This window comes from Poecilia reticulata, chromosome 7, assembly GCF_904066995.2.
Source record: "Poecilia reticulata chromosome 7, P_reticulata-male-v2, whole genome shotgun sequence".
NCBI lineage: Eukaryota > Metazoa > Chordata > Actinopteri > Cyprinodontiformes > Poeciliidae > Poecilia > Poecilia reticulata.
Genome location: NC_088836.1, coordinates 13,794,727 through 13,816,204, shown reverse-complemented (window position 1 = coordinate 13,816,204; position 21,478 = coordinate 13,794,727). Strand labels below are relative to the sequence as shown.

At 39.1% G+C, this 21,478-nt stretch overlaps 1 protein-coding gene and 1 long non-coding RNA gene across 4 annotated transcripts; one reads left to right on the top strand and one right to left on the bottom strand.

The window, feature by feature from the left end:
* Positions 1 to 1,806: 1,806 nt before the first annotated feature.
* Positions 1,807 to 8,222, bottom strand: tardbpa (TAR DNA binding protein a). 3 transcript variants are annotated; one of them, XR_534049.3, is made up of 7 exons: positions 7,498 to 8,220; positions 5,268 to 5,431; positions 5,003 to 5,143; positions 4,640 to 4,810; positions 4,014 to 4,098; positions 3,066 to 3,212; positions 1,807 to 2,298 (listed from the first exon to the last, which is right to left on the bottom strand). XR_534049.3 is itself a non-coding variant. In XM_008413413.3 (6 exons), the coding sequence occupies exons 1-6, from the start codon at positions 7,736 to 7,738 to the stop codon at positions 3,118 to 3,120; spliced, it is 897 nt and encodes a 298-aa protein (XP_008411635.1). In that variant the 5' UTR covers positions 7,739 to 8,220; the 3' UTR covers positions 2,351 to 3,117. The 3 variants fall into 3 exon arrangements, 2 of the variants coding, with proteins under 2 accessions (XP_008411635.1, XP_008411634.1); XM_008413413.3 differs by lacking the exon at positions 1,807 to 2,298 and having other exon boundaries at positions 2,351 to 3,212; XM_008413412.3 differs by lacking the exon at positions 1,807 to 2,298 and having other exon boundaries at positions 2,351 to 4,098; positions 7,498 to 8,222.
* A 3,772-nt stretch (positions 8,223 to 11,994) lies between these two features.
* LOC145552225 (uncharacterized) lies at positions 11,995 to 13,720 on the top strand. The gene is made up of 3 exons (XR_014088188.1): positions 11,995 to 12,640; positions 12,795 to 12,907; positions 13,295 to 13,720. It is a non-coding gene; the product is annotated as an uncharacterized LOC145552225 (long non-coding RNA).
* Positions 13,721 to 21,478: the final 7,758 nt, after the last annotated feature.

Sequence of the window (21,478 nt, the reverse complement as noted above, 5' to 3'; positions counted from 1 at the left end):
TGTAGTTACAATAGTTACAAGTATAAAGTATCATGTAGCAAATTATGTTTATTTACAAATTATGTTAATTTGCATAAAGTTGAGAAATTTACTTCTCAACTTCCAAAAAGTTAGCTACACATAAAACAGAAGCAGAACTCATAACTTAAATATAAATGCTATATTAAAATGGGGAAAACTGATATAAATAAGAGTTTATATATATATTTGTATTCTCTGGTTACCCATAAGGCATTGCGTGTTAATGTTCCACAGCTCAGATGCTACTATCCCACGTGGTAGAATATGCTAACGACAGACGCACTTTCCCCATATCACGATCTGCTACATGCAAACTGGGGGTCGCTGTTCAATGTGTGCGGTCTTCAGTGTTCCTAAATTAAGCCAAATAACAAAAAATGATAAATAGAAAGGCATATACGTGATGTATAATGCGATTAAAAACTCGTAGTCTGTAAGTCTCTTGCTCAAAATGGATAGTTCATTCCTCAAAAGCAAATATGCAAGTCAATGAAACTCAGTGTCATCTAAAAGAAAAGCCCTGGCATGTTTTGTGGAGAAGATAGTCAAATGGCTTTGTCATGTTTTCATGCAAAAATGTCAGACCTTGCTGACACTACCTGAAAATGCTAGAGTGCTACACTATTTGCACAGCCATTTAAAATATAGTTTAGTTACACAGTACTTAGTCAGGAGGACACTTATACTCCACTGCTCTGTCAAGGTCGTTTGCCCTACTGTGAAACAAAATAAGCACTTTTGCATGGTCACAATATTTTTTCTTTGATTAAAAAAATGTCTGCAAATACTTGTACATATTGCTCAGTTATCTTTATTTCCTCTAATGTTTATACTTTGTATGCTGTGCGTGCTTGAAAACCAAAGTAAAATGCCTTGACCTGCATACAAATGTTTCACATTTTTACTGCATTGTGCTCTATGCAGTTGTTTTTTCACAGCATTATGCATAAGCCAAGTACAAACTTTACAACAGAGAAAAGCTATACACAACTGTAAACAATATTAATCAAAGTTGAGGTTCACTGAGAGAAATGGCTCAACTTGGCAGACTTTTTAAAGAAATAAAACATAATGCATAATTTTGACAGATTTTGAAAGCTAGCTGAACAGTTTGGTATGTAATGATTCCAGCAATAAAATGACTTCTAGGGAATGACTATCCAGGATTCATAAGTATGGTTCATTTGGACCTACATAAGCAAATGATGTTATAAAAATGCAGATAATTTTATGGAAGCAGTTGATTCATGTCTGAACGCATTAAAAATTTGTTGGGAAATAATGAGACATATGGTGACTAAATGCTGTGGAAGTTGAATTAGTGATAAAAATAAAATAGATTCCAAGCAGAGAAATGCACCAAAGCAATTGAGGACTTTGTAGAACTGCATGACAGCTTAACCAATAGTTGGCGGGACACGACTCCTTTTCATTGCGACTTGTGACACAAGGTCAGAATATGAAAGATTTGATGGCGTACAATACAACATCTATTAAAATTATTGTTACTTCATCTGTTACAACCTGATCTTAGGTCAGATTCAAATATTTGAAGAAGTGGAGATATAGATTTTAATCATAAAAACAAACAAAAACCAAACACTTGAAATATAATTTTGTAGGTCATTAATCCATACACCAGTTTCACTTCCTAAAAAAAAAGAAAAAGTTGTAAATCTGAGGTCTTAAATGAAAATCACAGCACTGAATAAATAACTCTACAAACTATCAGCTATCTCAAGTAAAAAGTAACATGCTTACCAAAACTGAGACCACATACAACTTAAAAAAAAAACTACTTTTTATTTTATATTGCAACACTAGCATCAATACACAAAGTGTGATTTTGCGCTCAGATCTTTATACTGAAAAATGCCAATACACTTCATCATGAAAGTAAACAGCTATCAACATATCCTGCTATGCAAATACAACTTTTGATCACATTAAATAATATAAGGTTTTATACTCGCATATAATAGTAACTTGTGAAGTATTTATGAACATGTTCAAGTGAGGTAGAATTGAACAGTTTTTGGAGGACAAAATGAATTTTTTTTCTAACAAGCATAATGACTTTGGTCCCAATGTGTCAAAACAAACAAATATGCGAATATAATTTTGATATCACTCTAGTTGAGTGGGTCGAATGTTTCTTGCTAATGAGGCGACGTAGATCCTTCCCAGAATTAAGGCGATTTCGGCTTCGTCGTCAAGCGTCGCCGACTCCAAACTGGGGCTCAGAAGAAAATCGGGCTTTTTCCAAATCCGACGACCCTAGACATGTGAATTAAAGTGTTGGCAGTTCAATTAAAGTCAAAAACAAGTCTTTGTCAAGAGGGTATTTTCCCTAGTTAAATTAAGTTTTATTTCACACTTCCCTTTGATTCACAAAACATAGAAAAATGCATTCGAAACCACTTCAAACACAAACTTTCAATGGGAACTATTCAAACATTCACCAGGAACATCTTCCAAACTTCAGCACTCTTTCAGTGTTTCCCCCCCTCCCGTCACACAGACTTCACAAACAAAGTCACATTTTCACACAAAGAGGGTGGTAACAAGGAGAAAATAAGACGAGCATTCACATCGCATTGGACAGCAAGAAGAGATCTACTAAAAGATACAGATATTCATAGCACTTGACAATTCAGTGTGATTTTTTTTTTTATATATAAAGAATCAGGGATGGATAGAAAAACGATACGAGTAAGCAGAAAACTCAGGGATCTTGAGATGCAAGAAATGTCCTTGTGATGGTCACTGAGAACACACACGTACTTTGCTTCTTCCTCTCACACTCGCACAAAGCCACAGGTTCTTCTCACCTCTCCCAGGCATTTGTCTTTCAAAAAAAATATAAATAAAGCACAAACAGTTCTTGCTTTCCTTCCTTTTGCTCACTCTCATTCGGTCCAACACCAAATCCACTCATTGAGATCAAAAAGTGACAGGGGCAGACAAGATTTCTATATCCCGAAAATAGGAAAAAAAAAAAAAAAAAAGAGGGGGAGGGGAGAGAAAAGAAAGGCAACACCCACCGTCTAACACTGTATACGCAGAGTGAAGCTGTGTTCTCGGATGATAAAGCATTTACACGTGGGAGGAGGGGAAGGGATACTGAGATCTGCCGAACATTGCAGCCAATGACGCGACTCCTCCCGGGAAATTGTGAAAGAGTTGGTGAACTGCGGAAGAAACGTTCATGAAGGCGTTTCCAAAGGAAAAGAAAAAATAAAACAAACCAAAGAAATACAATATGATGCAGAAATATATATAATTATCTCACAGCCAGCTTTCGACAGACTGCGGGGAGACCTCAACATACTCGTGCACGTTTATAAATAGTTATGGTTCATGCACGGCCGTCTCTTCGTAACATATTCTCACAAACGAAACTACGCAGGAGGATTCCACAAACTAAATGTTTTACCCATTCAATGCATGACTACAAAGTCAGTCACACAAGTAGAAATGTTCGCTTTTACTAAAATAAAAGGCAGTGTTTCTTTCTTAAATAAGATATAAGCCATTCCTTCCTGTAGGTATACTTACCAGATTTGCCTAACAGCAAGAGAAAACGTCAACTCTCACCTAGCTCTACATTCCCCAGCTAGAAGACTTAGACTCCATTGACGTGCCAAAGCCGGAGCTGAAGCCGCTGCTGGAGGCCGTGTTAGTGCCTCCGGCCCAGCCCAGGCTGGCTGAGCTGGGGCTGCTGTAGCTGGTGCTGGCAGAGCTATACGTCTGATCTCTGGTGGTTGAGGCTGTGCCTGCTGCTGTGGTCAAGCCCTGCTGGTTAGCCAGCATGCCCATCATCCCCCAGCTGCTCTGCAGTGCCGCCTGAGCTGCTGCCACCATGGCTGGGTTAAGGCCCAGAGCCCCAAAGTTAACCCCTCCACTACCGCTGCCTAGCCCCCCGCGATTACTGCCGTAGCCCTGACTGAACCCGCCAGCCCCAAACCGACCCCGATCCATCATTTGCCTACTGTTATTGTGTTTGGGCTCAGCGTTGGAGATGTGCACGCTGACGCCCTTGATGATCAGGTCCTCTCCGCACAGAGCCTGGGCGACCTAGGGAAGAACAAAAGGAGAACATTTAACACCGCAGGTTGTTGATTACTTCAGTCTATGGATGAGCAATACTATTCCAAACAGTTTGTGCTTTCTTCATTAATTCAATGCTTTGCAAAAGTATTCACCCCTCTCAAACGTTTCCGCATGACAACTGCAGACTTCAGTGTAATTTTAGGGACATTTGTGGTGATAAATCAACTATAAAGCAGCTCTTACTTTTAAAGGGGAAAGAAAATGTATGTACTTCATTTGTTTTTACAAAAAAATTATATGTAGTCAGAATTTGTCTTCTGTTTTTTGCTGCAGATACAGCGGCAAGTCTTTTCAGGTATGTCTTTACCAGCTTAAGACTGAAGTTTTAACCTATTCATCTCTGTAAAATAATTTGAGCTTAATACACACACACACATTTGTGCTTGTAAAATAAATAACATAAAAAATGTTTGAGAGGTATGAATGCTATCGATTCTTACTGTAACATCAGCTATCTTAAAATTTGAGTTAATATTCAGTGTAAGTGAAGAGTAGCAGCTCTGACCTGATCATCAGCAAACGTGACAAATGCAAAGGCCCGGAAAGGTTTGGGAATGAAGACATCAGTGACTTCACCGTACTGCATGAAGTACTGCCTCAGATCGTCCGTCGTCATGTCCTCTGTGCAGCGGCCGACAAAGATTTTACGGCTCCGCATCGGTTCGTCGGGAGATGCCTGAGAAGAGAAAGAAGCCCAGCCAGGTTATAGATGGAGTGATTGATTGCCTTCAATCTGTTGTGATGACTTAAAAAGTGATTTTCAAAACTTCTAAACAGCTTTAACAAAGGAATGTGACTAAATCTCAACAGTGAAAGAAAACATCAAATTCTAATTTTCCAGAGTATTCTGCTATGGTGTCCAGCTTACCTTTGAGTTGGGAAGTTTGCAGTCACACCATCGTCCGTCAATCATGTGTCTCTGAGCAATGACTTTAGTTTGCGTCTCATAGTCTGCAAAGCGGACGAACCCAAAACCTTTTGAGTTGCCAGTTTTTGCATCTCTCTTCACCTGGAAACAGCAAAGAGTGAGAATGCCAGATTAATTTCCACTTTAAAGTTGCTATTCAGTCTAGTTAGAACTTAATATGAGGGGAAAAAACAGGAGCATTTAAAGTTAAATGAGACATCAGTACCTGTACCATAATGACCTCCCCAAAGGTGCTAAAGTAATCCTTCAGGTCTTGTTCTGTTGTTTTCCAAGGCAACCCGAGGACTATGAGGTCTGACGTTTTCTGAAAACCTCTTTTGATTTTAACAGCCGACGCCGCGTCGATTTCCTCCATCTTCCTTTTGTTATCTGCAAAGAACAAATAAGATTCTGGTGTAAGAAAAAACAAACAAAACAAAACAAAAAAACAACCACAAAAATCTAGTTAGACACACGGAGAGCAAAAAGTAAACATCTACAGAATCAACTATAAACCAACACCGTTTATTCTGTGCCATTATGTATATTTAATATTTAGCTATGTTTATTAATGATGCAGCTTCAGGTTAAATGCCATGATTTATTGACAGATTTGTAACAAATTTGTAAAAAAAAAAAAAAAAAAGTGTTACAAGCCACCTCCCGACTTTCTTAGAAAGCATTTGAACTCAAGAAATTTTTATTTTTTTGCAGATTCAGGAAATCCTGTTTGACTTTAGCTTTTCACCCAACAGTTTCATTTGTCCTTTAATGCCACAATACGGAGGTCAGAATGGTTCAGGCCTTACCTGTTTGACAGGACTTGATATTGTTTTTCTTTTTTTTTTTTAGCTCCTCTCACTTCTGGAGTTTTATTTTTACAAATACATTATTTCTTTAGGATTCATCTTCAGAACATATAACATCTTGTTTCATTTGAATGCTGGCTCTGACATTTGTCATACAAATCTGGGTGTATTGGAGCCTTTTCAAAAGTCACACCTCAAACCTTTAAGGGTGATGTATAATTAAAATCTTAACTTTGACAAACGGATTTGGTCAGTCGCATGGGGATCCATTTTTAAAGTTAGAACTCTGTTGTATTTGGAAGTCTTAAAACACTGCATCCACAGTTTAATTGCACCCCAATTTAATTGGTTCTTTTTATTGGCTCTTCTTCATCTTACAACTAAGTGATTTTAAACATGTTTTTGTTTACCAATGATGCACTGAATGGACAGGCACTTGTAGCTCTTAAGTTCTGGACCAAACTGCCCCTTATCTAAAAACAAATCATTACTGAATGGCTTTTAATACCTTAGGATAGCTAAGGTATTAGCTTAAGAGCTAATACCTTAGCTCTTAAGCTACCTTACCACCTTAGGTAAGGTATTACCTAAGAGCAAATACCTTAGCTCTTAGGTGCTAATACCTTAGCTAAGAAGCTAGCCTTAGCTAAGGTATTAGCTCCAACATGTTCAACCTTAGCTCCTAAGGTATTAGGAGCTAATACCTTAGGAGCTAAGGTATAAGCTCCTGAGGAGCTACGGTATTAGCCTTAGCTCCTTAGCCTTAGCTAAGGTATTAGCTCCAACATGTTCAACCTTAGCTCCTAAGGTATTAGGAGCTAATACCTTAGGAGCTAAGGTATAAGCTCCTGAGGAGCTACGGTATTAGCCTTAGCTCCTTAGCCTTAGCTAAGGTATTAGCTCCAACATGTTCAACCTTAGCTCCTAATGTATTAGGAGCTAATACCTTAGGAGCTAAGGTATAAGCTCCTGAGGAGCTACGGTATTAGCCTTAGCTCCTTAGCCTTAGCTAAGGTATTAGCTCCAACATGTTCAACCTTAGCTCCTAAGGTATTAAAGAAGCTAAGCTATTAGCCTTAGCTCCTTAGTCTAAGCTAAGGTATTAATACGTTAGCCTTAGCTAAGGTATTAGCTCCAACATGTTGAACATGTTCAACAATTTTAGCCTGTTCATGTTCAACAACAGGCTAAAATTGAACATGGTTAAATTTTTCTGTTGAACCATGTTGATCATTTATTTTATGCAACTTGTGATTTCTTGACTTGTCTGTATGTTAGTTTTGTGCTTTTGTGTTGTATTCTTAATTATACTACTTTTTGTACCATGCCTGAAAAATACATTCTATACCTTGATTTTTTTTCTGAAACAGTGAAAAGTTTTTGAGGGATTTACAAAGGAGTGTGGATGTGGTTGATGAGGATTGTTTTCACACCAAACAATCCTCCTGGTCTGCGTTAGCTTTTGCCATCAATAGGAATTTGATTATGAAGTAACACAACTAGTAATGCAGAATAAAAACAGCATTTTATAGTGGGTTTTGTGCAATAGCTGCTAAATCTGACTGACTGCACACTCGCTTTGAATACAGGCTGAAGTTTGCAGACAGTCTGCTGGTAAAAAACAGGAAAACGCATATCCTGTCTCACCTTTGGGATAGTTGACGACATAGACCAGGTTTCCCCAGCTGCTCTCTGGTGCATGCAGGACGCCCTCCACCAGCCGGACCCCCCTCATGCACTGGGACTCCGGGTTTCTGTACCGAAGACCGCAAGCCCCCGGGAACTGGGCTGATACCGAGGATAGTAGAACAGTCCCATCGTCCTCTGAGGGGATCTCCATGGGCTCCTCGTTCTCATCCTCAGCCACCCGAATGTATAGCTCTGACATGTTGCTCCGGGATGGCTGAGCGCTGGTCCGAGAGCAGTCAGCTGATGACGGAGCTCAAGTTGCTGGTTAACCACTGAGGCTCAACGCGAGTTGGAAGGTCTTAAACGTGGCTCAAATTTTCTTCGGTTTAAACAAAAGAAGCAAATGTACAACAACGGAAGTCAGGAGCGGACAAACCGTGCTCATTCGACAGTTGTAACATTTAAAAGCTGGCGGTCATGAAAGCCCGATGTTTTCTCTCAACGGAACACGTAAACAAGTTAGCCAGCTAGCTAAAGAGCTAGCAAACTCAAAGCAGCTCGGAAAATGAATGACTATGTTTAATGTCAGCGAATAAACAATTCCTATTCCGGCTTACAAGTGTGTAATCGAAAACACAATGTAAACAAAAACCTCCACAAGTTGTTATTTTCGGTGACATTTGATGAACGAAATCTGCACAGCTACACACGGCTAACAAAATGGCCGCGGACCGCTCACCTTGTAAAGATGACATCATCGTGCTGGAACAGCTCACTTTTATGTTCTGTAGGGGAGGTGGAAAAATAAAAATAAATGAAATACACATTATACCACTGGTAATCTCTTTTAATAAATCATAGTTCGTGTTTTTGACACTTTGTTAATGTTTTTGTCTTGCGGTTTTTGATTTACAAATCTTAAGCGTAGTGACGTCTTCTTAAGGCAAAACCACGACGACTCACGTTAAAAACCGAAACAAAAGGGACTCAAGTTAATATTCTGAAAAATTGGATATATACTTTTTAAAAATATGTAGCAAACTTAAAATAATTACCGTGAATTTGTATAAAAAAACATCCTAACCAAAAATAATAATTATAAATATTAATTACTCTGTACAATCTTTATTCTGTGCAGACAATGCTGAAATAAAACAGGCTGGTGCAGAGATTTGCTACATATAACAAATAAGAAATAAAATGGTTATGTTGAATTTATGTAAATCCCTTCAAACTATATATTTTTGCGTAATATTCTTAGCAATAAACAAAATAACTGAACTTTTTTGGGAGTGTCACATCAGAAAGCAGAATCAAGCAATGTAGTCTCTTTATTGCTTATTATTATGCATTAGTGTGAGTTATAAGCATTGCTAGAAAAACCTAGATGTTTTTAGGTGAAATTAATCAATTCTTTCATTTCTACATTTGAAATTAAATTCTGATTTATGTGCCGTTCTGTAAAGCAGGTTGTGTTTTCTGCAGTGCAGAAAGGAGAGGGCTCAAACATAAAAGTATGGACTGAGTCATGATTGACTTGGAGTCTGGTCTTACAAAAAATGATCTGATTATCATTTATTAAATCCCTAAGTTGAAGACTATGATAAAATTGAAAGTATTTGCAAAAGGTTGGTAGAGAAAGCTGTGTTACAAAAGTCTCTTTACAGTTTTAGTGCAATAACAAAAAAAGACATTGTGACCCAAGATGGTGCTGTTCTCAAAGCTGTTGTCAGACAGTGTGACAGATCCAATACCTTCAGCATGTGACCTTGTTTGTTCTCCAATGTATAATAACTTTAATTACCACTGACATGAAAAGTAGAACTAAAATCCAGGTGGCCCCATATTCTGATTGCTGATGGTCAAAAAATGTGACCAAGCCAGACATTAAGGGAAATAATTTGAGCTTCAAGCCAAACATTTTTCCACTGATGATATGACTAGATGGACAGAGCTTTGGTAAACATGTAATAATTTAGTGACACCAACTCATGCACAGGGACAAAAGTTTAGGTTTTCACAGACTCGTGAACAACAAGTTAGACCCATGTTGTTTCTCCAGATATGCTTCCACCCCCCAAATCCCCCACTTTTAAGAACATACTTTATCCTGTTGTTTTTATATGCTTATTGATAACATCAACTTCAAATAAGACAATGGTTCTAATTTCGAAATGCTGCGTGGGTTTGACCAGATGACGAAGCAATGATAAAGAAAATGCAATGATATCGCAACGATAAAGCTCTGGTGCTCACTGGTGTTCAGCAAGGAGGAGACAAGACAATTTGTGACTCTTACCATTCTTGCAATACAAATACTGCAAATCAAGGATAGTGTTGCCGTACTGGTACATGTTTTGGCTAAGATATAAAAGGACGCAACACAAATGTTGTGTGACGCAGCAACAAACTTTTCACACATTTGCCCAAAAGGTAAGCAGCTATAAGCAATTACAGCCCTGTGCTGATAACAAACATCTCCCGCAGGCGTGCCACAGAGTAGATGTGCTCACCTTCAAAGAGACAAATCACAAAATGCATTGGAGCATGGAGAACATAGTGCCATCCGAAGGTGAGTGTGCCGATGATGAACACAGTAAAACTAAAGAGGTGATTAATTATTGGATGTTATTGTGACCATTAGCTCCTCCGCTGCATTTAATAGAGCCACACTTGGCTCTGTTTTTGTTTGTCACTCAGTCATGCCTAACCTGAACACTTTATGCTGAGTTTTTTTCAGCCTCTGCTTAAAGTGAGATTTAATAGACTAAGTGCCTAACATTAGGAATTGAGATCTGCTATTGACAGGTCGTTGCTTTGACAGGTAAACGTCTCAGACGAGTCTGGTTTAACTAAGAACATCTGGAGTCTGTTGAGATTTCTGCTGCGTAAAGCAGAGTTAAAGCTTTGGACAATTTCAGGAATCCTAACAGAAAAGTATTTTAGGACTGGAAATGAACACAAAGACTCAGGTGATCTGAACCCACAGATTTTCTGCTGAGGAAAGCAGATGTTTTTTTTTGTTTTTTTTGTAATGTGCGACTGGTTTGCAAAAATAGAAAGATAAATGGGTCAACATACAAGGCAATTCAGGGAGAAAAACTCTTAGAAGCTGTAAAAGAGTTGAAACTGGGGAAGAGGTTCACGTTCCAACAAGGCAATGATCCTAATCTCACAGTCTGAGCCAACTCATCGTGTCACGTCAGCACAGATCTAATTCAGAATCTATAAGACTTAAAAATTGATGCTCACAAATGTTTTACAATCAGACTGAAATTTAGCTTTTCTGCACATAAAAGAATATGAGTATCAACATGTGCAGAACTGCTAGAGAATTACACTAAAACACTATGCCAAAAGGTGGCTCTACAAAAATACTGACTCAATAATGAATACAGGTACTTCACAAATGTCAGATTTGTATTGGGGGAAAAAAACAGGTGGAACAAATAAAGCATGATGTTACCTGACATGATGTAAAATAAAATAATAATAATAATAGTCAAGGGGTGTGAATACTTCTCCAAAGCAGAAAAAAAAGCTGTCCTTTCTATTTTTTGCCTGGTTGTTTTAATCCATCTTTACATTTTCAGGTATCTTTACATCTTCAGTTTTGCTTTAATTCCCATCTTTATTCCATGTTGCGCATATGTTTACATTCGCTAAGTTTGATTAAACACGCAGAAATATGGGCAGACCTCCGACAGCTGGGGAGATAATCCAGACGTAGACGGGTGCAGGTGATCTAAAATAAACACGTCCCTTTTTCTGGGCAGCAGACAAAGACACAAGCACCAGGCTCATTTCAATTCACAGCTGAACAGAATAAAACTAAACATTTTATTGTTACATCGTGCCATGTTTCTTTGGTATTATATTCTGGTTGTCTCAATCAATGAAGCTGAATGAAGCTTTACCCGTCACTACTGCAGCCTTTCTAACCTCCAGGAGAGGGCAGTATTGACTGTTTTTTTTTAGGCTTCAGCTTGCCCTCCAGGCCTGTTCCAAGTGAACCAGTTTTGCGAGTTTTTGTACCCGCACAAACAGACTAATTTTTAATTATCCTATAAATCATGTTATACTCCAAACATGTCATAACCCAAAATATAAATTACACACGGTAATATCGTATTGCTAACATTTTTTTCTGCGTTATCTTGCTTTCACCTTATCACAAACATAATTATGGTAAACAGAATTGCATATTTGTAAAGAAATCTGAGGTAAAGAAATATATGTTTTTGCTCCAAAGATAAGCCTTTTTCTTGTCACCTTAGTTATCATGACCTCTTGACATGCACCAAAGCTCCTGCAGATGACAACAGCGCAGTGTTTTGCAGTTACATGCATCATATACAATGGGCCATGGGGCAGAAAATCTAAACTTCCTAGAGCCTTTGGTTCCCATCTGCTCTGTGAACTCATGAACAGGAAATGGAATAAGCTCTGCAAAAAAAAAAAAGGCACACCAACATCCTCCTTCTTTTCATGTGGCCTATTGCGACCATTAGCCTTTCTGTGTATCGACTGTTAAGCCTCTTTACAAAGTTAAAAAATCTCTTTCATGTTCTACTGTTTCTGTTTTGTTGTAATTTCAGTCGGAGCATATGGTTTGCACATCTGGGGGATGCTAAGCATGGTAGCACCCAGCCCCCAACACACACACACACACACACACACACACACACACACACACACACACACACACACACACACACACACACACACACACACACACACACACGCACACGCACCCCCGCACACGCGCACACACACGCACACGCACACACACACACACACACACACACGCACACGCACGCACACACACACACACACACATATTGCTCCTGTTAAGTGATCCATATATGGTCTTCATTGTCATTGCAGATAATCACTCATCGCTGCTATAAACAGGTCATCCTTACTGGTCGTCTTAGGTTTTTGGAAAAATAATTGAAACTAGTAAAGTCTTTCCTTTCTTCGTGTTCGCATATCTCCTTGTCTTCACCCGCCGCGTGCTGTTTGAGCATTTCTGCAGACTCAACCATGAAAGTGCAAAACCACAGAAAATGTGCACTGTTATAAAACCAGAAGGCTCAGCGACAAAACCGTACAGCTTCTGTCATGTGACCACAAACAAGCAATCAGATCAGGAAAGTAGGTGAGTGTATCTCGTTTCATTTCCTCTCAAGCAGATGCATTTAATCCCACTTTGATTGAAATAAGGAGTCATTAAAGGAGATTTAACGATGCCAACATGAAGTGAAAATCACTATTGTGTGCAACTTTACGCCGTTAAATGACACTTCTGCCAGGCAGACGGGGTTCACATGCCAGCGAAGAGACACACGAGGGAGGAAGAGGAGGTTGGAGGAAGGCTATGTGTGGCTCTGAGTGGTTTGCCGAGCCTCTTCATCTCTTTCAGCGGGTAATTACAGAATCATGGGTCAACCACGCATATAACCACAGTTGCATTGCACAGTAGCAGATGTCCTCTTGGCATTCTCTAGCAAAAAAGGTAAATAAAAACAGATGTGGCCGGTTGCTATACAGATCTTGGCCAAACTTATGCACACCACTAATTGTTCCCATGTGGGCCCACTGAGCCGGAGCAGTGCAAGGAGAGGCAAGGGAAGGCAAGGGGTGGGTATGGCCTGTTTGAGAAATGTTGGTTTTTCTCAGGAGGAGAAATTTATGAATGGGAGAGGGAGTCTCTGGTGGCATAGCTGTGGTGGTGTGTGTTTATTTTGCTATGTGTAAAAAGCAGGCTTCCCTTGTCCGATTCAAAATGAGTTTTTTTTTTCCTCTGTTTTAGGGCTCTGATCCGCCAGGTCTCCTCTCTACTTGATCACAACGGTTCTTTGAGTCAAGCTGTGCCTTGACTGGATGTGAGCCAGGTGTGCTGCGGGCCATATGAAAAACTGAGGAAGAGGCCCGATTGCAATGATATCCTGCCTTCACAGATGATCTGGTTACTGTACAGGACTCACGCCACGAGCAGAGACCTACAGTGCTCTGTTGATACCGTGCCTGCACACCCGTATACAGGATTTTGTGGGATGGGCCACCAAAAAGCAACGTGTTGTTTTGAAGTAGGAGAAAAATGATGCAAAACGTTCTACATGTAAAGATATGAAAAAATGCATTTGTATTTAACCCCACTGAGTTGAGATTAAAGATTTTGGTTCCTTTTTGATCAGACCATCTTCCACATGCTTTGCAGTCCCTTTCATGATTTTTTTTTTTGGCAAACTGTAAACAGAAGTTTATCATGGCTTTCTTTAACAGTTGTCCTGTTGATTGACTCTTCCACCTGGGCTGCAAATCTCCTCCAGAGTGACAGAGGTTCTCTCTGCCATTTTCCCCAATGCTCTTTTCACCCACCCTGTCATTCCAGGTTCACAGCCACAGTTTGCATTTGTGCAACACTCTTTCCGCTTTCAGATCATGGACTGAACGTTGTTCTGTGAGATGTTCAAAGCTTTTACGACTTACCCTCGCTTTAAGCTTCTGCTCAACGACCTCCCTGACCCGCCAGCTGTGTGTCTTGGCCTACATGATGCTGTTGTTCATTAATGTTCTCTGACAAACCTCTGAAACCTTCACAGAACAGCTGGATTTATACTACGGCGACTGGTTGGAACGGATTGGTAAATACAAATTATTGAAAAAAAACAAAAAACATTAATCTTTTGCTTCCCGCTGTGCTGGCCTATCACCCAAAACCCTTAAATGAATAAAGTTCAAAAGGCGTGGATACTTTTCCAAGGTACTGCACAGGTGATCTTGCCAGTAGAGCACACGCTACAAAAATCCCATGTAACGGCCTAATTCAGTCTGATGTTTCATCTTCCGTTGAGCTGGAATGCGATCCATCCTCTTCTCGCCGCAAACCCACACCCACATACACTTCCACGTCTTCCACTGTGAAACAGGCTGCCAGCAGCGTGTGCCTCCTCTCCCTCGCTCATTAACCGCAACTGTCAGATCCTCCAGATGAGGAGCAATTAAACCAGATAATAAACACTCGCCATCAATTCCTGTTTGTTGTTGTTGTTGTTGTTGTTGTCGATGATGTCGAGCTGGGGGCTCCTCTCCTGCCACCTCGGTGCTAACTAGTACTTGAGTAAAACACAGGACCGAGCAGGAAGGGGAGAGTCCCCCCATCGTAACGGGGGAAGAGGCCCATACCTGACGACGGGGGAGAAAAAAATAAATAAATAAAAATGACGCGTGGCGAATGTTAACAATTAGATCCTAATCAGACGCAGCTCACAGAGGCTGTTCTTTCATCCCAAAGCTTCACAGACAAAAAGCAAACAAAGTGAAACAAACTGTCAAGATAAAACACGGCTCTGGCAATGTCTTAAGGTTTCTTAGAGGGCAGAGATCTCACTGTGTGCTGCTGTAGAGGCTCTTTGGTGTTTAGCTCTTATGTTTGAGCGACATAACCACTCTTCATCAGAGTGGGTAATGCTGACAGAGGACGTGCTTAAAGGTGAAGCGAGACAAACCTGCCGTTTGAATTGGTATTTTTGAGGAACGCCCTCTGTTTGTTCCTTTCTTTATACTGAATTGTTGACAATTATTTATTTATTTATTTTTTAACCAGGACGTCTTCCAACAAACCGAACTCTTCTTGACCTGAAGCATGTCACAGATCTGCGTGGTTCATTCATCATTGTTGAGCATGTGAGAAAAAAAACACATAGTTGCTTAGATGGTTTTCCACTTAAATTTGAAGGCTGGACAAAGCGTCCTTCTTTAAAGACAATACCCCTTTCCTCCAAAGGCTATAAAAACATGTATACAGCTGTACAAGGAGCTTCCTGATCCAGAGGCAAAATATGCTGTCAGATGTTCCTATTACCAATCAGGATGTCGTGGCCTTGGAAAAAAGGGCCCAAGAAGAAAATGTGGCTGGTTCCAAATAAAAAAAAAAAAGATGTAAAAAAACAAAACAAAACAAAAACGATCTGATTTCCCTTTCGGTGTGGAAAAGCTGACGTGACCACTTGTTTTGAAACCATATTTCCCACAAAAACACCCTCAAAACTAAACAAAATTGACAGTGTTGGATTTATCGTCCCGCGCTCTTTTGTCTACAGCCGCCACTGTTTGTGCCTTTGCCATGGCAACAGAGGGGTTATTTATCTTTACAGGCCTTTTTACAATAACGTCCCTTTCCTGACCAAACAACAGAGGAAATATCAGGTCAAGCCTTTTCCTCCTTTCTTAATGATCGGGTCAATTCGGCCGCCATGCTTCAGATGGATCGCTCGCATGTTGCCTTGCAGCTCTGTGTACAGTTTCTGATGAAGATTTCCGTCGTCTCAGAGTGCGCACGTTTTATTTTAAACACTTTTCTGTTTCTAAAATGTGACAGGAAAGGAGGTTTTCTATTTATGTTCAAGATGTTTGAGAACTCAACAAGCCAGTTTTGACAAAAACACTAGATGGAGACAGAAAGCTGACTCCCAGTTTGGAAATGTCCTCAAAAGAAATGGAGAGGTCACCGTTGTAAATCTTTTTACACAGGCAAAGTTGGAGAAAAGTATCTGTGAGAAGCATAAATCTGAAAATCATAGGGAATTTCAATTCACTTAATAAAATAATCTGCTTTTCTCAGATAAAACGCGTGCACTCATCTGCAAACATCCTTCTTTTGACTTTTAAGTGCCATCTGCAGGCACTGCCAGGCCAGTTTTATAGAGGCACGTGGCCCCTGTTAAAACCTGAAGGAAAAAAAGTTGTCACCGTTAAACAACAAAGTACATAAAGATCCACTTTAAGCTGTTACAAGAAAGTCTGACTGCTTGCAAGAACGTAATGAAACTAGGAAGGAGAAAATAATCGTGTTTAGCAGTGTTCATGCAAATGAGTCTGGATTGTGAAGCTAGTTGGACACAAAATACTCTATAAATGTTCAGATTATTTACGATATGTTGTTACAGGTGAAGTTACATTTGCCCAAACCTAGAAATTGGAAGTTAGACAAAATGCCATATCCAAATGTTAAAAGGGTTCAGGGATTTACAAAAATATTATGTTGAACTGAGGAAACAGTGATTTAGAGAATAGCATCAATAGGAAAGTAGAGAACTCTCTTGTTCCTTCAAGTATCTGAAATGTTTTATGAAAATTAACATTAAATACAGATTCATACAGTTAGACCCAAAATTATTCTAAAATTACTCACACCACAGACAGATAAAGGATTTTCAGACGCTATAATTTAAGTAAATTACTATTAGGTTTCTTTTGGCTGGAGGTTTTTGATTGGCCCAGTCGGATTCTCAACTTGAAACTGAGTGAATATTTGAAGGGAGTTAAAGATTAGGGTGATGGCAGAGAGATTTTTCATTTTCAAAGATTTGAAGATCATAGCCAAAGCGAAATAGTCAAAAATATTCGTGGAAACATGCAAAAATCTGGTCAGCAATTGTAGGACGGGTTTGACTGCTGTAATGGCATTAAGGCCTTTTTTCCAGGGTATAAACAGTTTTTGGCATGCCTTTAAAAAAAAAAAGTCAGTAAGTATAGGTAGCTTAAAAACAATAATACTTATTTTACACGGTTCCATTATCTGAGAGATGTTTGCCTTGTTTTCTCAAATAAACAAATTTCTTGATTCAATATAAATAACTTCCAGCCTGTCAGGGTACGATTAACAAACTCCTGACAGGAACGTCCAGAGTAACAGTCTGTTAAAGGTACAACGGTGTCAGAAATCAGATTAGTTAGATAGTTAGATAGATAGATAGATAGATAGATAGATAGATAGATAGATAGATAGATAGATAGATAGATAGATAGATAGATAGATAGATAGATAGATAGATAGATAGATAGATAGATAGATAGATAGATAGATAGATAGATAGATAGATAGATAGATAGATAGATAGATAGATAGATAGATAGCCACGCAGAGCATTTGCAGGCCAATTTCTTCTATCCTCGTGAACGGCACTAATAACAGAAGAAACTGACAAAGTAGATGAAGAAGAATTAGGCATAAAGGCAAGAAGTGTGCAGATAGAAAGTGCATGTCACAATTAAATTACTTAATGGGCCAAAGTCCCGCGACAGATCACATGTAATTTACATCAAGAGTCGCTATAATAAAGACTTTGTAAAACTTACATTGAAATTCAATTAGAGTGTTGAATGCATAACCAAAGCCGTGAAAAATGAACTCATTGGGGGTCCCTTTTCATTACTTGCCCCGAGGCAAAAGAGACCATTAATTTAATACATTCCATGTTTTTTCACATGAGCATTTTTAAGTTGGTGCACATTTCCATCCTAATGTATCCAACACAAAGAGAGAGCCTGCCAAAGACTGCATTATACAAGCTGCAAAGAACCCGCACCCCCCACCCCCCCAACCCCCCGCCCCCACTCCACACTCCACCACCCCCTTCCAGTTGTTACCTTGAGTAGTCGGACCACTTTCAATCAGTCAAGCTTGAAAAACGACCCTTCAAAAATAGCAAAACAAAACAACAAAAGAAGAAATTATGATATAGTATTATTGATTTGTAGAGTGGTGAGTATTTCAGTAACGGGCAGGTGCCGTCCCCATGGTACAATGGCGCCCGCTCGAGTTAGACTGTAAACAGCTAAACGGTAAGTCTTAATTAAGACATTGCTGTTTTATCTTGGAACAGTGGATCTGCACACTTCAGTCGGCCACGAAACGGAGACAAAGCGGGGGGACCCTCGTCAGAAGTTCCACCCTTAAGAGGAGAGCTAATTAAAAGACTATTTCATTAACTGTTCCAGCTTGGTAAATACAAGTTTACCAGGGGTCAATAGATTTTACAACACATAATGATTTGGAATATAATTACTGCGTAAAGGGAGCTGTGAGAAATGCCTTCAAAAAGTTGTTTGCACGGCCGTCCCGGCATGTCAGAGGCCAGGTTGTGTTGTGCTGCCATCGACTTGATGCACCAACAGTCTATCAGACTTCCTTTCACCTTTACGCTGCGCATATCACCGCCAGCAGAACCGCACCGCAGCCGTTGCCGTAAAACAGAAGAAGTACATCTCATTTTGACTCCGCTAATTTCGATTTGTCCCTCTCCAAATTACAGCCCCCCCCGCCCAGATCAGGTCCAGGTTGTCCTGCGCATTTTCTCAAATGCTTTATTGCAGAGGAAGAGAACGTACTTGTGTTTTGTCATGTACTAATTAGTTTAAAATGAACACACTTTGTTTTTTTTCCTCCCATTGTTTTTCCAGCTCTATACACACAGGCTGCTAATGGATCCAGCTCGAGAGAACAATGCCTCATATAGTAAACTTTTCCCTTAATGAGTGGATGCAAACAGCAGGGCTGCATGTGAAAAGTTATAAACACATACTTTTTTATTTTTTATTTTAGGGGACAGAAACGAGAGTGACACTGGAGCCAGTCTGGGCGAGTCTCTGTAAAGCGAGGAAGTATGAAAAAATATTTAAAAAGTCATGTATTATTTATTGGAAAACCGTGAATGTTAGAGCCTCTTTTCCTTGTTTCAGCACGCATTTTTCCATTTGTCTTGTGATGCTAAATTTTTAACGTTTTCCCCCCACATTGCGCTGATGTTGCATATAATTAGTGACTTTACAGCAAAATTGCTTCTGACACCGCCGTGTTCACAAATTAGGGAACTTCAGATTGGGAGGATTCAACTGGGAAAGTGGGTCTGAGAGAAGTACTGAGTTGTCTAAATATTACATGTGCTGCCTGAGAAAAGTGACAAAATCGGCCGAATTAACAGAAAAGATGTGAAATCTAATTAAGAAAAAATATATAAACACTTGGCTTATTTATATATGCTTGGAAAGCTCATCATGTTTTCAAGAGCAGGCTGTGCCCTCTGCAAACACACATCATCTGCAGGAAAAAAATAAAAAAGGGCAGGAAATGCTGAAGTGCATAGTTGATTTATTTATTTTCACCCAGACGGATACTCAGAGCTTTATACAGATTTTGCCATTTGGAGGCTGAAATAATGGATGGGGCACTCATCCATTTTTAATTTCGCCGTGTTGTGTGAAGGGTAAACATGATGTTTGAGATGTCTTTTCTGTGCTGAACGGTGTTTTCTTTATTGTGCGACTGTGTATCAGGAGTGAAAACTAGTCACGGAAGTATAACAAGGCACTGAGGGTCAGACATGCTGAAATCATTTTTTTTTCTAAGAGGGAATTGCTACAAATAAACTAATACAGGGTTATTGCATTTGATTTCCCTCAGAAGTCATAACATGTAAAACAAAAACAAATTAAAAAAACGAAGAATTTACAATGTGGATCTTTGTTGTGATGAATTCAATTAACAATAGAAGATGATAACAACCAGGCATGGGTTGGTACTACAGATTTGATAAAACAAAAACAAAAAAAACACACCCAACAATTTATTACTGTGCTACAACTACCATTTATTGTAGATGTAGGCCTATTGGATTTTTACATATAAGAAACCTGAGCTTCTGTTTCATTATATTTTCCACAAGGTTCTAACCAATACCAGCACTGTCAGGTGCTGGTAACAAAAAAAGATTCATGCACCATAAAAAAACCTTAAAATAAAATGTCTCTAATTTACGATAAAATATGGTAACATTTTTGCAACCACAAAAACGGTAAAGTCTGTATGAATACAGATTTTACTGTATTTAAAATTCTGGCAATCCCAGCTACAGTAGTGTACCGTAAATTAGAAACATGCCAAAGTTCAAATAATAGGCAACGCAATGCAAATAAAATCTGACCAAACATCTTTGCCTTCTCCTTCAAGCATATGCAAGTTTTTAAACGTACATTTAAAATTCGCATCCATTTGTAACAAAGCTAGCTGCCGACTTTAACTTTTGCAGCGGTTAGCCACAGCGCTAACACTAGCTTCTATGCTGTATTGCTCCAGCTTAGCTTTTAAAAAGATTTTGTTCTAAATTTGACTGACGTGCTGAAACTTAGTAAATTTCTTTATAGTTCACAATCTTAAAATTTTGGGTTAGTCTGTTGTATCATTTTTACGGTTAACATTTTCTTCTCACCACGTAGTATTTTCGACGTAGCCTTCGCCATCTTATTTCCATTTAGTTTATTCTCTGTTGATTTTTTTTTCACTCATAACTTTTGTTTTGATTCAGCTGGGTACCTGATGAAGTAGCTCTCATTACATGTTCTCTTTTTATAGGTAGAAAGTGAAATGGGTCTTGAATTCAGGAATTAATATCATCACTCACTGAGCCAAATCTTACTTGCTCATTGTACAAGCTTTATCAAAATATGAAACGGGTAAAATTCAGCAAGACCAAAGAACAGACTCTCTGCAATGTATCTCCAGAAAAACAAAGTCTATGTCTTTTTTTTCAAGCAACAACTAGTGGAAGTGTTAAACTGCTGCTTTTTAACTTCCTGTAGTAGCAGATGCAGAGCTAATGTTAGCTTTTATATTTCTGCTGTAGCGCTAGTAAACCCCTAACAAGGACAAGCTGTAAATTCGGTTCACAGAGGTTAAAATTTAATTAATGTATGCTTCTAGTTTACCACTGAGACACTTTAAACTAAATTCACAATCCCACTGTGAAGTAGTACACAAAGGGGCAGCTTTTCATACAGACGGTTAAAAAGTGAAGTTTGAAGAGAGAGCAATAACAGGATGAACTGTGCCTGCTCACGTACACACACACACGCACACAAGCACACACACAATTGTTCCCGTGTTCTTGTCTTGATGGGTAAAAAATTTGCTTTTCTGCCAAAAGCAGTCAAATATTTTCTCCATTTATAGAACAGTCACTATTGAATAGTTGCTGGAGTATGAAACTTTTACAAAAAATATGTCTTTTACATATGTGCTAAAACGGTTACCATGGCGGTCACAGAATGTTAAGAGAAAAGATCAGTCTCCTTCACCTCCTCTCTGAGCTTCTATTGTCGTCTGAAGAAATGTACTCCTGACCAATCAGAGCCCGGAGCACTGTCAGTCACCTTG

What these genes read in the sequence shown, in the direction of transcription:
- tardbpa (XM_008413412.3), bottom strand. Translation starts at nt 7,738, where the DNA reads ATGTCAGAGCTATACATTCGGGTGGCTGAGGATGAGAACGAGGAGCCC. An exon ending in TGTCGTCAACTATCCCAAAG is followed by an intron (nt 5,432 to 7,497) that starts GTGAGACAGGAT and finishes TGTTCTTTGCAG; the next exon opens with ATAACAAAAGGAAGATGGAG. An exon ending in GCAAACTTCCCAACTCAAAG is followed by an intron (nt 4,811 to 5,002) that starts GTAAGCTGGACA and finishes TTCTCTTCTCAG; the next exon opens with GCATCTCCCGACGAACCGAT.